We start from the raw sequence: 13,825 nt of genomic DNA, 5'->3' as shown, positions 1-13,825 counted from the left end.
ACACATCCTATGAACAAGTCAGCATAGTAGATCATTTTATTAGATGAATGACATAAAAAGACATAAAGATTGGATTGAAAAATGAAGAGCCTTGGGGAGGGCAGTAGCAGCACCAATCACTGTTTGAAGTTGGTGATAACAAGGCTGTGAAAGCAAACGTCCTGAACTGTGGCATCAGCTTGGAAACACTATGGAGGGGACAAATATTTTAATTATAAGCAGCGGTTCAGAGAACTCCCCACGTCTTTATTTATTAGTTTGATAATATCACCCCAGCGCACGACCTGCATGCCGGATGCATACATAATTCATGGCTTAGCAAATAAAGAGATCTGGAATCTGTACACAGAGCTGGCTGCTGCCAATTATCTCCCTTCTGCAGAGCCGGCCCCTCTCGGTTCACACTGCTTGCAGCTGCTCTTCTTAAATCATTCATCAGTGCTTAAGAGAGACACTGGTGGCACTGGCAGACGCTGTTTGAATTTTCATTGTTTACACACGGTGAATTTAGCTTCTGGTCTGAAATTATCTGCCACATTGAAGCCTTTGAGAATAGAGATGAGACGAATAAGATGAGCAGCGTCTTTGACTTTTTTATTATTATTATTTTAGATATTTTTAATGACTTTGCTTTCACCATTTTTTTTTTGGTGGCTGCCGGTTTAGTTTTAAGTTATGACTGTCATAATCCCTCCCTGCGACTCCAATCAGGGAAATACCAGCAATAGTTTGGAAACTCACTGACAAGTTTTAGGCTTGAACATGTGGCCAGGGTTTTGGTCAAGGATGTGGCAAGAGATGGAATGTGACTTTCCATTTTTAATTTGACCATCCATTGCTTGTCGCCTAAAAATGTAGGGCTGTCCCTTTCTGTCATTTTTATGCAGAACTCCCCATTGGAAATGCAGATGAAATATACTTAAAAAATTGATGCTGTGCCATGGCCAGTAACCTTTTTTCTCATCAGATTGCTCAGTTATGGTGTTCCTATTTATTTTCAGATGTTGCCGGTACTTTATTTATGTTAAATTTGCCCCTGTCGTTACAGTGATGTAGCTTAATGCTACTCCCTGCATGAAAAATGGCGGGAATTGGGCATTTGAATCAAAGCTTCTTTGATAAAGCCAGATTGTTAGCCCTATTAATTGAAACCTTATTCCTGTAACAATGGATTTCTACAGCCTTGTTCATTCCAGTATTGCCTAGGAGCACATGGTCTGGGCCAACGTGCCAGATCTGGCCTCAGAGCAGCCCTGCACACCAGATCCAGCTCTGGCAATTTATGCTGCCACTTCTCCCCCTGCCACCAAATCTCGACCCGTGGGGACCCCCCACCAACTGGATGACACGGTGGTAGGGAGACATTTGCCAGGGGCCCGGGATATTTTGGCTTCCAGTTGAGACAAGTGTGGAGCAGACTCTGCTGCAACATGGAGACCCAGCTTCCTATTTACCCTCTTGTTTCCCCTTTGTTCATCTTCTTTCCTGTGATCACATCTGGCCCTCATCTAGTGTGTAGCAAAGGTGTATCGCAGGGTAGGCAGACCAACTCATAATGGCATCAGTATTTATTTTAAAAGAAGGGGGAAAAGAACGGGTGGAAACTCGGGAGTCCCATCAAACTTGTGTGGAAAAGACTCTGGAGAGCAAGTAGAGTGGGAAGCAAAGCCTAGCTCTGCTTCTGTCTCCTCTGAACATTTCACTGAACAAATTGGGTTTTGCTGTTCAACCTGCAAGTGACAGCGAACGGCGTTCAGCAGATGGTGAGTGCAGTGCAACTGTCACATCAGCCTGAACTTAAAAAACTAACGTAGGAGGAAGCTGCTAATGAATTAGTCCAAAGAAACACCAGGAATGTCATTCTCACAATGGCAAGCATTAGGCATCAAGTATGTGGCGTATAATAAAAGGCAGTTTGCTTCTTCAGATGCTCCCAGATCGAAGTTAGTTAACATCTCAACTAGTTGGCACAACTTTAAAAGTGAGCATTAAAACAACATATTTGCGACATGCCTTGAAATATGATATCATTGAAATGTTCAACTAAAATGGTCGGGAACAATCTCTTAACTTAATCTGATAACCAGGGATCCTAGTTTTCTTTGATTAAAAAAAAAAAATCCCCAATGTTCAGATTTTAAAAAGTATCATTTTTCTATGATTCAGATGAAACACCACTATGTAGGTATATGAATGAAACACCACTAATATGTATACATATATTAGCGGGGTTTCGTTTTAATCATGGAAAAATGTGGATTTTGGGTTACTTTTTTAAATCTGAAAATTGGGGATTTTTTTATCAGAGAAAACCAGGATCCCTGCAGATAACTTTACTAAGAGTACTGTGATCATTTGTCCTGAAACTTAAAAAAGAAAAGTTGAGAACTCTACTTCTTCATAGGTATTGATACAGTTTTTAAAATATCTTTATATGAAATTACCACAAAGTGAGAAGCTGTCTTGAGAACTTTGTTTAGTTTTCTAAAATTTGAGGTGGGGGGAAGAAAAGTGCGAAAGAGACCAAAGAAAAGCAATATATAACGGGATTTTTTTTTTTTTTTTTTTTACCTCTTCACCTTTTTCCAGTGTTAGCACAAAGAGGAATAGAAAGAGAAATCAGAATACAAAAGGCTTTTATACATTGTCTTTCTTTAATTACCTTCTTTGTAATACTTACTATATTAGCTATGCTTCCATTGAAGTCAATCAAAAATTTCCTTTGTGTTCATTGGAAATGTAACCAGACAATTTCTGAATAGTACTTTGTTCATTTCCTTCCAGAAGCTTTCATTCTGGGATTGATGGGGAAGTGGTGAATAGCTTTATAAATATATTTAGTGCATTGTTGTATATAAGCAGCTGAAAAGCTCTTTCACCCTCGTAAGTAATATTTACCATTCATTAGAAACCGACTCTGTCTACTCAGCCAATTATCCGCAAGAAAAAAAATTACACTTCTGTGTCTATCTTCTTTGATGATTCAGTTTCTATCTAAAACCATTTAACAAACAGAGGATAAAGGAATTGCATTGCTAATGTACAAAATTCTCTATTAACAGAAAATGAAAATCAGAACTGCCACATCAGTCAAATAGCACAATGAAGAAACCTGTTCTGCCTCCATTTAGATTAGCAATGCACAAATGGCAAACCTGTCTGGAAAGAAGAATGGTATGAACTTGCTCGCAAGATGTTTCCTGTCTGAGGGAGACCTAGTCAGCTTCTCACCTTAGTCATGATGCTATACATCTGGATAAATCCACTGCATCGGAAACAGTCATCTAAGATTTACTGAGTAGAACAGAGATGAGAATCTGACCCAATTCATTTAAATGTCATATACCCAAAGCTAATTGATTCTTTGTGTACTGGGAAGAAAATATGTCATTCCTGGCTGTTACTTTCTTTCCTTCTGTACATGCAGACAAGTGCAATCATCCTCAGAAAAATAAAAACTAGTATTCACTGTATCCATTAACAGCAGCACATCTTACATGGTTAAAAAACTAGAGCTGGTGAAAAATGAGGAATGTTTTGTACTTAAATTTTTCAAGGCAATGAAATTTTTTTGTTTAATTTTCCCAGGTCCGTGCTAAATGAAGCACTTTTCTCACTATAGCAAAGGCAGTAAAAGGCATGATTTTTGATGGCATAGCCAGAAACATAAACAACCATAAAATGCTTTTCCTGCTGTAGCTCATTTTGTTCACTGAACTGGGTTAAGTTATACCAGCCAAAGCACTTTCTCTGACAGTATGAACAGCATCTCCTGAAGGAGATTGCTGCTATGCTCTGGACCTAGACCAGTGGACATTTTCCAGTATAGACCTCACCTCCGATATAGACCTCACCACAGAATTTTCTGTGAAAACGTTTGAGTTTCTATTCTGTTTAGGATAAAGCCCTCCCTCCCCCCCCCCCCCCTTTTTTTTTTGTAAACCTAAAATTTAATGAAAAAGTTGCCATTGGTTCTACAAAAACCTGCGGTCCAGGTTTGGGAAAGTGACTGGTAACCCTGGGTGCTTAAAGTACCTGCTAAAGGCGGGTACTCCGGGTTATCTGAATATCAGGTGCCTGGAAAGTGTGTTGGTATCTGAATTTATTTCATGTTTGGGTTTTCGGTTTTTTTGTTTGTTCTGTTTTTAATTTTGCCCTGTAGGCCAGAACTACCCTGTAAGAAGGAGATTTGGCCCTTTATGTGGGGTAGCCATCCCGAGGGTCGAAGCCTAGTGGTGAGTGCTTAGTGGCAGTGAAAAGCCCAAGCAGGGAAAGAGCAAGGAGCTTGAGCTGGGGAAGAAGCAATTTTTAGGAAGGAAGCAGACTGAACCTAGAGGGGCTTGCAAGTAGGAAGGGCCAGAGCTGTAGAGGCCTCTCCTGCCGCTTGGAGAAAGGCTGATGGCTTGCTCTGCCGGTTTATTTGTTTGGACCAAGAATTACTGTCTTTCGTTACAAAGACTGGCTGAAGGGCTCCCAAGTGAGCAAAGCCCACCTGCACAGCACCAAACTAACCCCAACCCATTTACACACCCCTTTCTGCCCTCACTGCAAGGGGATAGGAGCCAGGACTCCTCTGCACCTTCACTCTCATGGAGTTTCCTTTGCATCATGTCCCTGGGCTTGGTCAGGATTTACTCCCTGCATAAAGCACCGACAATCCTTAAAGATCTTGTGTGGTCTGTAGGAGAAGAAGGGCCTTGTACCTGAATCCCCGACAGCCCCCGCTTCCCCCCACCTGAGCCTCTCCTACCATTCTCCCAAGGCTTCTCCTGGTGACACCCACCCCTGGACCACTCCAGCGCAGAGAAGCAGGGGGGCAATACCCCCAAACAAAATAACAGCACTGGCATATGGATTTAGTTTCTTAACCAGGTCCGTGGTTCGGGCCTTGGTCCTGAAAAGAGGTGAGCATTGCAAACTGAAGTTAGTTCATTTGAATGAGCTGACGGAAGCACTGAAGACTACGCCCAGGTTTAAGTGCACGGGTGGCAGTGGCTGAGAACATTTGCCACCTCTCAGGATGAAGCCCTTTGCGGAGACTTTCAGCTCACTTTCCACGTTCTGTTGGTCAAGGCAACATGGGGAAACAGCAGAAAGGCACCAGGCTTTCTGAGACTCCTCCTTAAGGGAAGGAAGAGAAAAGGTTTCTGACAAGCCTTCTTCCATTCCTAAGCAGTTGACTTTAAATGTTGTGGTTTCTTTGGTCAACCCATCCACATAACACTCATGGTTTGTGTGGGAAATCCATGCTATGCATACTCAGAGCAAAGCCCTGCCTCTACGATATAAGCTTGCATCGGCTGCGGAGAAAGGAGCTGCACTGGCAATAAGCCTGGCACTGGAGCCAGCAGCTCAGGATGATAACCTGTGCGAGGAGCACCTTGCTTTCCTTCCAAAAAGAGTGCATGTGCATCCACATAGTTGGCTGGGAGTGTGGCCAGGTGCCCTCTTCATTACTGCTCCCTATGCCTGCACCACTGGGAGAAGAAAAAGAGAACAAGTCAACCAATATCTCTGGGGTTTGGATGACACTGTGACCATCAGTGAGCTTTTCTCCATCGACATCAACACATCAGTGACAGCATACCCGGCCCATTGAACTCCCAGCATGGAATGGCAGATCCCACCTTTCCACCCATCCTTCTTCTACCTACATACCTACCTGCCACATGCTACCTTCAGCCGCAAGGGCAGGATTTGGTCCTTACTTTCAGTTCTCCTGCCAAGCAATGGTTAAATTCTTTCACTTAGCTGCTGCCCACATTTTGCAAGTGTGTAGTGCACTTGCCACAATTTCTACAGCACCTGAGGACACCATGTACTTATGCATGCTCAATATTGCTGCTACACCAGAAGAATAAGAATCAGGGTCAGAATCCTCTTTGCAAAACTGGCTGATCTCAGTAGCCAGATATTGCACATTGAGGATGAAGCCGCTGATCTTTTTTATTATTGGAACCAAATAAATAGGAGGAGATCGGGATGGGTTATGTAGTGTCTCTGTAACAGCAGCTAGTATCTAGGGTATATAAAATGTAAATGCTTTGTGTAATGATGTCTGTGTGTCATTAGAATAATCTAAAAAGCAAGGTATTTTAATTGTGTTTGTGCTAATTATAATGTTTACAAATTAGAGAGAGATGCATTTAGCAGCCCACTGGGAAAGGGCTTTGAAACCTCACACGTCTGGGAGTTTACAGAACTGTCATTTACTCATAGACTGCTATTAATACCTGGGTGATTTTCTTTTGATTGCTTTTCCATGAAATGTAATTCTCAGAGGTCTCTAGCTTTTAGAAATCCAAAAGCAAGTTCGTATGTATAAACATACTTGTACACACATATCTGCACTTGTGCATTTTCACCAAATGCCTTTTTTCTCTTTTTCTTCAAGGTCCAAGAGTTCCAATAGTGACAGTTCACAACACAACAGATACAGAAAGTAAGTAACAGGCTGAGCTTTGTAACGCTTTAAAGAAAAGACACAAGGCAATGTGATAAAATGCCACCATTCTTTGGTGGTATTCCAGTGATGTGGTAGCTTTGATGATCCAGGAAAAATGCTAGAGGCAAGGATTTTTGTAGGTCCCGTCTTTTAGTGGGCCAGCTATAGAGTTGGCAAGGTTATATGCGAGCTTTTGGATAACAAGTAGCATGAAGGGTACTCACTACCTGAAAGTTTGCCTGTATCCCTCCCAAATAGACAGTTGCTCCATTCAAAGATATTGCTGTCCTTCAGTAAACTTACCTTGGTGGAGCCCAGACTTTGCCAAAGTGTGGGTGGCATGGACTAGTTGGCAGCAGCTAAAGTGCCACAGCAAATTTTTAGTGAGCTAGGAGTAAAGCTCACTACTGCTAGACATGCATGTTTTAATATTCTCTCCTCCTCCACTCTCCCATCTTGTTTCATCTACCTCTTGCACCCTTTTGAAGTCTATATTGTAACTTCTTTGTGGCGTTCATTAAGCATTTGTACAGCACCTACCACAGTGGAGTCCTGATTACTGGTAGGCACCATCATAATATAAAAAATAAGTAATAACAGCAGATTGCTGTAGAAGTATAACCCATGGAAGCTAAAAGTCTGTTCAGGCCATGCTTATCTTACCTGTAAGTGTATCCTGTTGTTTGAAACACTCCAAGAAAGATAGATCGTCACTTTTTAGTGAGTGTAGTCTCCATAGGCCATACTGCTATACCACCGGCTCTACAGGAAACACTTCAGCTTTAACACAGTGATCCATGAGAGAAATAATCAGGATATGGAGCATGGTCACAAATGGCAATCCAATTTGTCATCATGCTGTCTCTCTGCTTTCAAATAGTAAGTATTACTGAGGTAGGGGATTTTTAAAGGCACAGAGGGTAGTTTGGGGCCCACATCCTTTTGAAAATCCACTGGAGCTGCCCACCAAACTCCAGCCCCACTTGGGCTGCTGCTACTCAGTTGCTTACTACAAGGAAAGATCTTTTTCCTCCTTCATTCTGCTTCTCAAAAACAAGGTGCCTGTTTTATTCTGAGGGCATATACTGTATGCAAGGAATTATGGTGATGCTTGCCACTTTTGCAGGAGTGTTGCCAGGGTAGTGAATTTTCATTAACACCATTGAAATATGGGATGGGTCTATGAACATGAAGTAATGCTGAAATCTTGCAGAGATAGTCCTAGCTGGTTTAACTGCTAGGGAAAGGAAAGATAATCCAGGCCCCCACAAAGCTGTCAGAGGCTAGAAGAAAGTAAACGCAGTTCTTGGGATAGATTTGGTGAACCTCCAAATTTAGTGTAGCATTTCTGGGAGTCAGTGTTTTCTTGACCCCTTCGTTGATAACTGCGGGTGCTGTCTTTTACCACCAACCCCTCTGTTTCTGCCATGAGATCCCCCACTGAGGAACAGGGCTGATTTTCAGCTGAAAGAGCATTTTGATAAAGGATATCCGTGTTGGACAGTACCTCACTCTGCCCCTCAGATAAGTGTAACTTCCCTTTAAATGTGCCAAGATCTTTATACGCACAAAGAAAGACGGCCAGTTCCTTTCACTGAGTATTTACAATGAGACTCACTCGCGTTACAGTCCCTCCTTGGTAGGTTGACACCACAATGCAGGAGCGTGGGCAGACCCAAGAACAGAGCGCTGATGCAAGCAGCAATCATGAGAGGGCTTCCCAAAAGAGGTGCCAGTGGTGAAGAAAACAAATCCACGGAGCAGGGAGAGGGGAGGGAAGGGGAGGGGAGTGGGGGCAGTGTCATCCCCTCGGGTTCCCGAGCCACACCAACACAATTGCTCCAGTAGCCCCTGGGCTGAATCTGGAAGCGGATCATCTGGTCCACGAGAAGCCTCACAGGCCAGGTGACCCCCCTCCACGGGCCATATGTTTGACATCCCTGCTTTAGTGAAGTGGAAGGGAAGAGGTCACCACAGAGAAAGGGGGCAGATTTTTCCAAGCGTAGGAATAGTATGAAAGAGGCTGAGTAGCCAGCAGTATCGTTTCCTAATAATAACAAGCCTCTACATTTTAAACAATCTAGCATCGCTTCCTGGACCCTGTCCCTCAGATAAACCATAAAATCATATCAGAACAGGCTAGAAGAGGCTCATGATCAGAGGGCAGGAGAACAGGCCTTACGATGAAAGGCTGAGAGCCATAGGACTCGTCAGCCTGGAGAAGCGCAGGCACAGGGGGACCTGGTGGCAGCCCGGAAGTAGATCAGGGATGTGCATCAGGATCTAGGGGAACGTCTGTTCACCAAAGCGCCCCAAGGGATGACAAGGTCCAATGGTCGCAAACTCCTGCAAGACTGTTTTTGGTTGGACATAAGGAAAAACTTTGTTACTGTTTGAGCCCCGGGGGCCTCTGGAATAGGCTCCCCCCAGAGGTGGTGCAAGCTCCTACTCTGGATACTTTTATGAAACAGTTGAATGCTTATCTTGCCGGGGTCCTTTGACCCTAGCTGACTTCCTGCCCCTTGGGCAGGGGGCTGGACCCAATAATCTTATGAGGTCCGTTCTGCCTTAATGGCTATGAAATCTATGAATTCTACTCTCACCCCTTGCTCCATCTCCTATTAAAAACAGAATTGGGGCCTACATAGTATCAGGGACAAAGAAAAGCTCCCAGTTCCAAAATACATGACTTCTCGCATCCTGCTCTCTGCATCCTCCTTGTTCATGATCCATCTCCTTGCCTCCCTCTGTATAGAAGAGCCTTGCACAGAAACAACCTGCAGTGCACTGCCACAGATGTTTATCTGAATGTTTTTAAATCTCCTATAGGAATGCAATTATGGTGATGCAAAATTAGAGTTAGAGAAGATGAGTACTTTAGATTTTTAGGGGTGCTTGAGGAAGCAACAAATAAAGGCCAGTGCTTGCCTAGGCACAGTTTAATAGAAATGTAAAAATGGGTCAATCAAAGTGCAATGTGAGTCATGTTTGAGACCTAATGCAGCTTTTGTGGGTGACTTACAAATACCGAGTAACAGAGCAGGCTTCGGTTTGGATGCTGTCAGAGAAGATGTGCTGTACGTTTCACCATAATGTCCAGCTGGCCACCCCCTCCAGTTTCCCTTTTTAAATTCAAATTGTTCTTCATGGAGAAGTTCTCATAAGTGAGGTGAACAGAAGTCAGCAGCGTCCCTGGGAGAAGTTGCGTCTGTGAGACAAAAATGAAATCCTTGACAAAAATGGTTAATGCAGTGACATCCAATGGATACAGCATTGGACCAGGACACCTTCATTCTTTTCCTGGCTCTGGCTCCTGGTCTGCTGGGTGACCTTGGGCCACATAATATTGCTCCTCTATGCCTTGATTTCTCCTTCTGGAAAATGGGGTAGTGATGCTTACCTCTGTTGTAAAGAGCTTTCAAATTTATGGATTAGAAGTGCTATATAAGAGCTAAATGATGCTGTTAGCGCTGAAGCATCCTGTATGGAAACACGTGGATGCAAGTACAGCGAGCAATTGGTAGCACCAGATCACTTCTTCCAGCAAGGGGCTTTATGGGTAAGGAAGGAAAATGCCCCTGCCAGAGGTTATATTTATCATATTATGGACACAAATTGTAACGTGTCACATGTGCAAACAATTTATGGTGGGATAAAATGGCAAACCAGCCAGAAAGATTTAAACACCTCCTTGAATGGTTTGTATCCTGCTTCAGAGTGAACATGTGGCACATGCTCCAGACCTGGGGCTGCCTCTTGCCCAGTCCCATGGATCAGATGATCTTTTGGATCAAGTCCCCAGGGCCAGGACAGAGTCGCCCCTGCCTATTGAAAGGCATACCAGATCTGATCTCTCAGTCGGGTTTCCTTCAGCATTCCTGCAGAAAGAGCTAGCTTTTTGTTCCATTTAGGCTAGTAAGCCTAAACCAAAACTGCCTTTTCTTTCTTCAGTCCTTCTATTTGGCCTGTGTATTTGTGGGGAGTCACTGCCCAGCCAGGACATTTTGTTTATAAACAGGAAGGTTTCTGCACTCACCTGGAGTTTGGCTTTCCATTATTTGCTGGCATGGCAGGCGACAGGAACAAGGAGCACGAGCCAAAAATCATATGTTCCAGCCATATCCTTCTTCCCCTGCCCAACGGGCAAGAGCAGCAGAGTGCTTGGATACCTGAGCTCTTCCCCGCGTCTTCTCTGGGGTTGAATTATGATCCTCGGGCTCTGCAGCCTTCCCCTTCTTTCTTTTTGGGCTTCGGTTCCTCCTCATCCCCTTTCTGACATGCTTCCCCCCTCAGCCATGTAGCATGGCTAGGTAGTGAAGGATGCAACAAGCCAGGACTATACTTTCTGAGGGTGTGCCGTGATGCTTCGCTTGGTCAACTGAAGCAGAGCACACAATGAAAGGGTGAGGACTGGAGTAATGTATATGTAGTGAGTAGTGTTATGCATCAGTGCCTCCATACCTGTGTAATGGCAAGCAGTCCACTCAGAGCCAGACAAACTCTGCCAGGTATTTTTCACTGTCTTCCTCTTGGGCATCTTGTCTCTGATTCTCCCACGGTATGCCGAAACCGTGCCTGATCCTAGTGGCCCCATGTGCCTTGTATGGGGTGAACTGTGATTTTTAAGGATGGGAGGAATTATATGAGCTCTTCTCTAATGAGTGCTCCTGATCTTAGCTTCCCCCTTTTCCTTTGACACCAAGAAGTTTGTTTTTCCTAAAAACACCACATACAGAAAAGAGAATTGTAATGGCAATGGCAGAGAATTGTACGCCTGTGTATATTATTATAAATGACTCTTAGGTGTCTCTTGTAAGAGCAACCGTAGCATATTAAAAGCAAATAAAATGCTTCAAGTAAGGGGTATAAAACATGCCAGAGCTGTAGTGCACTTGGGGAGTGATAGTATTTGCTGCATAGATAATTAGATGCAGGCACACACAAAACTCATCCTCTGTACTAAAATATCTGATTTTTGCATTTGATTAGCATTTCCCCTGGTCCCTCATTTTCCAGCATTTTGTTGCTTTTGAATAAAGGAGGTAATGATGGCAGTTGGATGTTACTGAATGTATTTATTTAATTTTAAGGCATTACTCCATAAAGGGAGTTTGTCTCGGTATTCTGCAATCATCTGATAATAGTGAGTTGCACTGACTATTATAGCATGCTTACATTTAATTAAGCAATGACCATTTGTACTTCACAGGCTAGGGTTCCCTATGGCCCTAAAGCAGAAAAGAGGGTCCTTTAGGAGATATGCCAGTCTTTTCTTATTTCCTCTACTCTGTTTCTGCCTTTCTCTGGATGCAATTATATGAACAAATAAAATGGCTTTACTGAACTCCCCTGTGTGGCAGACCTCTTTCTGCTGATAAAGCTAGTTGTGTGGGCCATAATTAAATGAGAATCCTAATATTTAACTAAACTTAATAGTCTGTTGCTTTGGAGCTTTTGTGGGGGTTACAATTTCAATAGAGATGAGGCAGGCTTTTCAGAAACAAGTTGAATAGTCTTTGAACTGATATAGCCACTCGCTGAAAGATCTGTGAAATGCATTAAATCACTGGAAAAGCATGTTTTTGTCTCGTGCCTGCTTTTATAGTCATTGAATAGAGGCACAGATAAATATGAGTCAGGACATGAGCACGAACTACTTTATAGTAATCTTTTTGTGGGCGGAGAGGATACAATAGTGTGCAACTATAAATAAGTGTCACCAAATTGAATGCGTAATTTAGCACTGGGAGTTTCCATAGTCTATCTGGACTTTGCTGTTAAATATGGCATATTTATAATCATCCCAAAGAAGAAAAACATTTGGGTCTGATCCTCAGCTGAAAGACACTGAAGGTGTTGGCAAACCCAGATTTGATTTTAAGAGGGATTGTGTTAGGGTGAACTGAAGGATGGGTCCTGTAGAAGATGTCCTTGTAGGTGGAGTCTAATGCCTCCATGCAAGCAGAGGAAACCTACCTCAGACTCAAAGCCACCGAACCCGACCTTCCCTTGTCAGAGTCCGTATATCACAGAACGGGGGGAAGGAACAAACTGCCTCTCTGTCGAGAAGGGATCTTGTGTCAGAGCTCTGGCACCAGGGGCCAGGTCCAATGCTGAGCTCTGTGATACCTAACTTTTTAGGTGCCTGGCCTCCCTAGCTGAGCTGATCACCTCTGCTCCCTATGTGAGCCCTGTGAAGGAGGAGAATGAGAGACACAAAACCAAGTCTGCTGAGCGGGGAGCTGCCCAGAGTTAGCCAATAGAAGAAGAGTGAGGACAGGATTGTGCCTTTCCAGGGCTCAGGCTCCTTACTGCATCCTACTAGGAATCATTTCCGGTCGCTCTGGATTAACATCCCCAAGCGTTCCCCGGAAAACAAGCGCTTCATAAACACAGCAGGAGTCCCTCTTTCCAAGGGTGGCAGGGGTCCCCTATTATACAATATCTCAGTGGTTAGAGCATTTCCCCAACATGTGGGAGGTGCAGTTTATTTTTCTTTCTGTCTGAGGGGATTCAGACCCCCAGCTGACTAAGCACTTGACTCAGCATCGTTCGGTGCTAACGGGGAGAAATTTTCCAAATTTCCTGTTAAAGCTCTTCCATAAGAGCATGATTCACTGGACCAGAGAAAGAGAGCAAGAGGTGGCATGACTCTGGGCACATCTACGTGTGCGGCGGACTGCTCATGGGTGACTGTGCAGTCATTTAGTACTTGCTTAACCATGCTTTCTGCCACTCACCTGGTGAATTTTAATTCTCCTGGCATGTAGAGAAGAGGTTTAGAGAGGGCCCTTACCCCGTATAAAGCCTAGCGTAAAGCCAGATGGTTAGGGCTGAAGGGTGGGTTTGGCAGAGATAAGAATCAAAGCAGGGTCTACCACATCCTGGAAGAATATGCTAATCAAATCCCTGAGCTGGGGCTGAGACTGGTAGCACTCCCACTGCCTCTTCGAGGCCCATATTTTCAAAGTGGTGCTGGTCACTACATTTTTGCAGAGCCCAATTCATTGCATGTTCCAAGAATCCCTACGGGATAGATAGGCCCTTCAAGAGGGGTAGGTGGAGCTTTTCCCCTGGGGAATCATGCCTGGTTTCTGGATCCAGATTGGACTAAGTCTTCAGCTAGCCAGTGGGCTGTGCAGACCTGTTAAGCTGGAGGCACTTCTGGATATGCAGGCAGGGAAAATATCAATCATCTACAGAAGTGTTCAATGTCATGCTGAAAATAGAGGTACCTATGGAGGTTGTGCAATTTTAGGGTTAGGAGGCACCTGAACAGTGATTTTGAGCATCTATATTTTGGACTTAAGCAGATGAATTCACTACAGTCCCTTTTTGAATCTGCTTTGAGACCTCTACCACAGCATCTAGGAATTAGGG

At 43.8% G+C, this 13,825-nt stretch overlaps 1 protein-coding gene across 5 annotated transcripts in view; it reads left to right on the top strand.

Annotated features, from left to right (window-relative positions):
• The window catches only part of DPP6 (dipeptidyl peptidase like 6), an 842,266-nt gene that overhangs the window by 808,886 nt on the left and 19,555 nt on the right, over window positions 1–13,825 (top strand). For all 5 annotated transcript variants that reach the window (XM_090047677.1, XM_090047678.1, XM_090047674.1 and 2 more), the window contains exon 17: window positions 6,395–6,442. In XM_090047677.1, coding sequence (XP_089903803.1) covers window positions 6,395–6,442 — 48 coding nt within the window. The remainder of the gene's footprint in view (window positions 1–6,394; window positions 6,443–13,825) is intronic.

This window comes from Crocodylus siamensis, chromosome 5 (genome assembly GCF_052110815.1).
Source record: "Crocodylus siamensis isolate JL-2025a chromosome 5, ASM5211081v1, whole genome shotgun sequence".
NCBI classification, from domain to species: Eukaryota; Metazoa; Chordata; order Crocodylia; family Crocodylidae; genus Crocodylus; species Crocodylus siamensis.
This window is presented reverse-complemented; position numbering and strand designations above follow the sequence as displayed.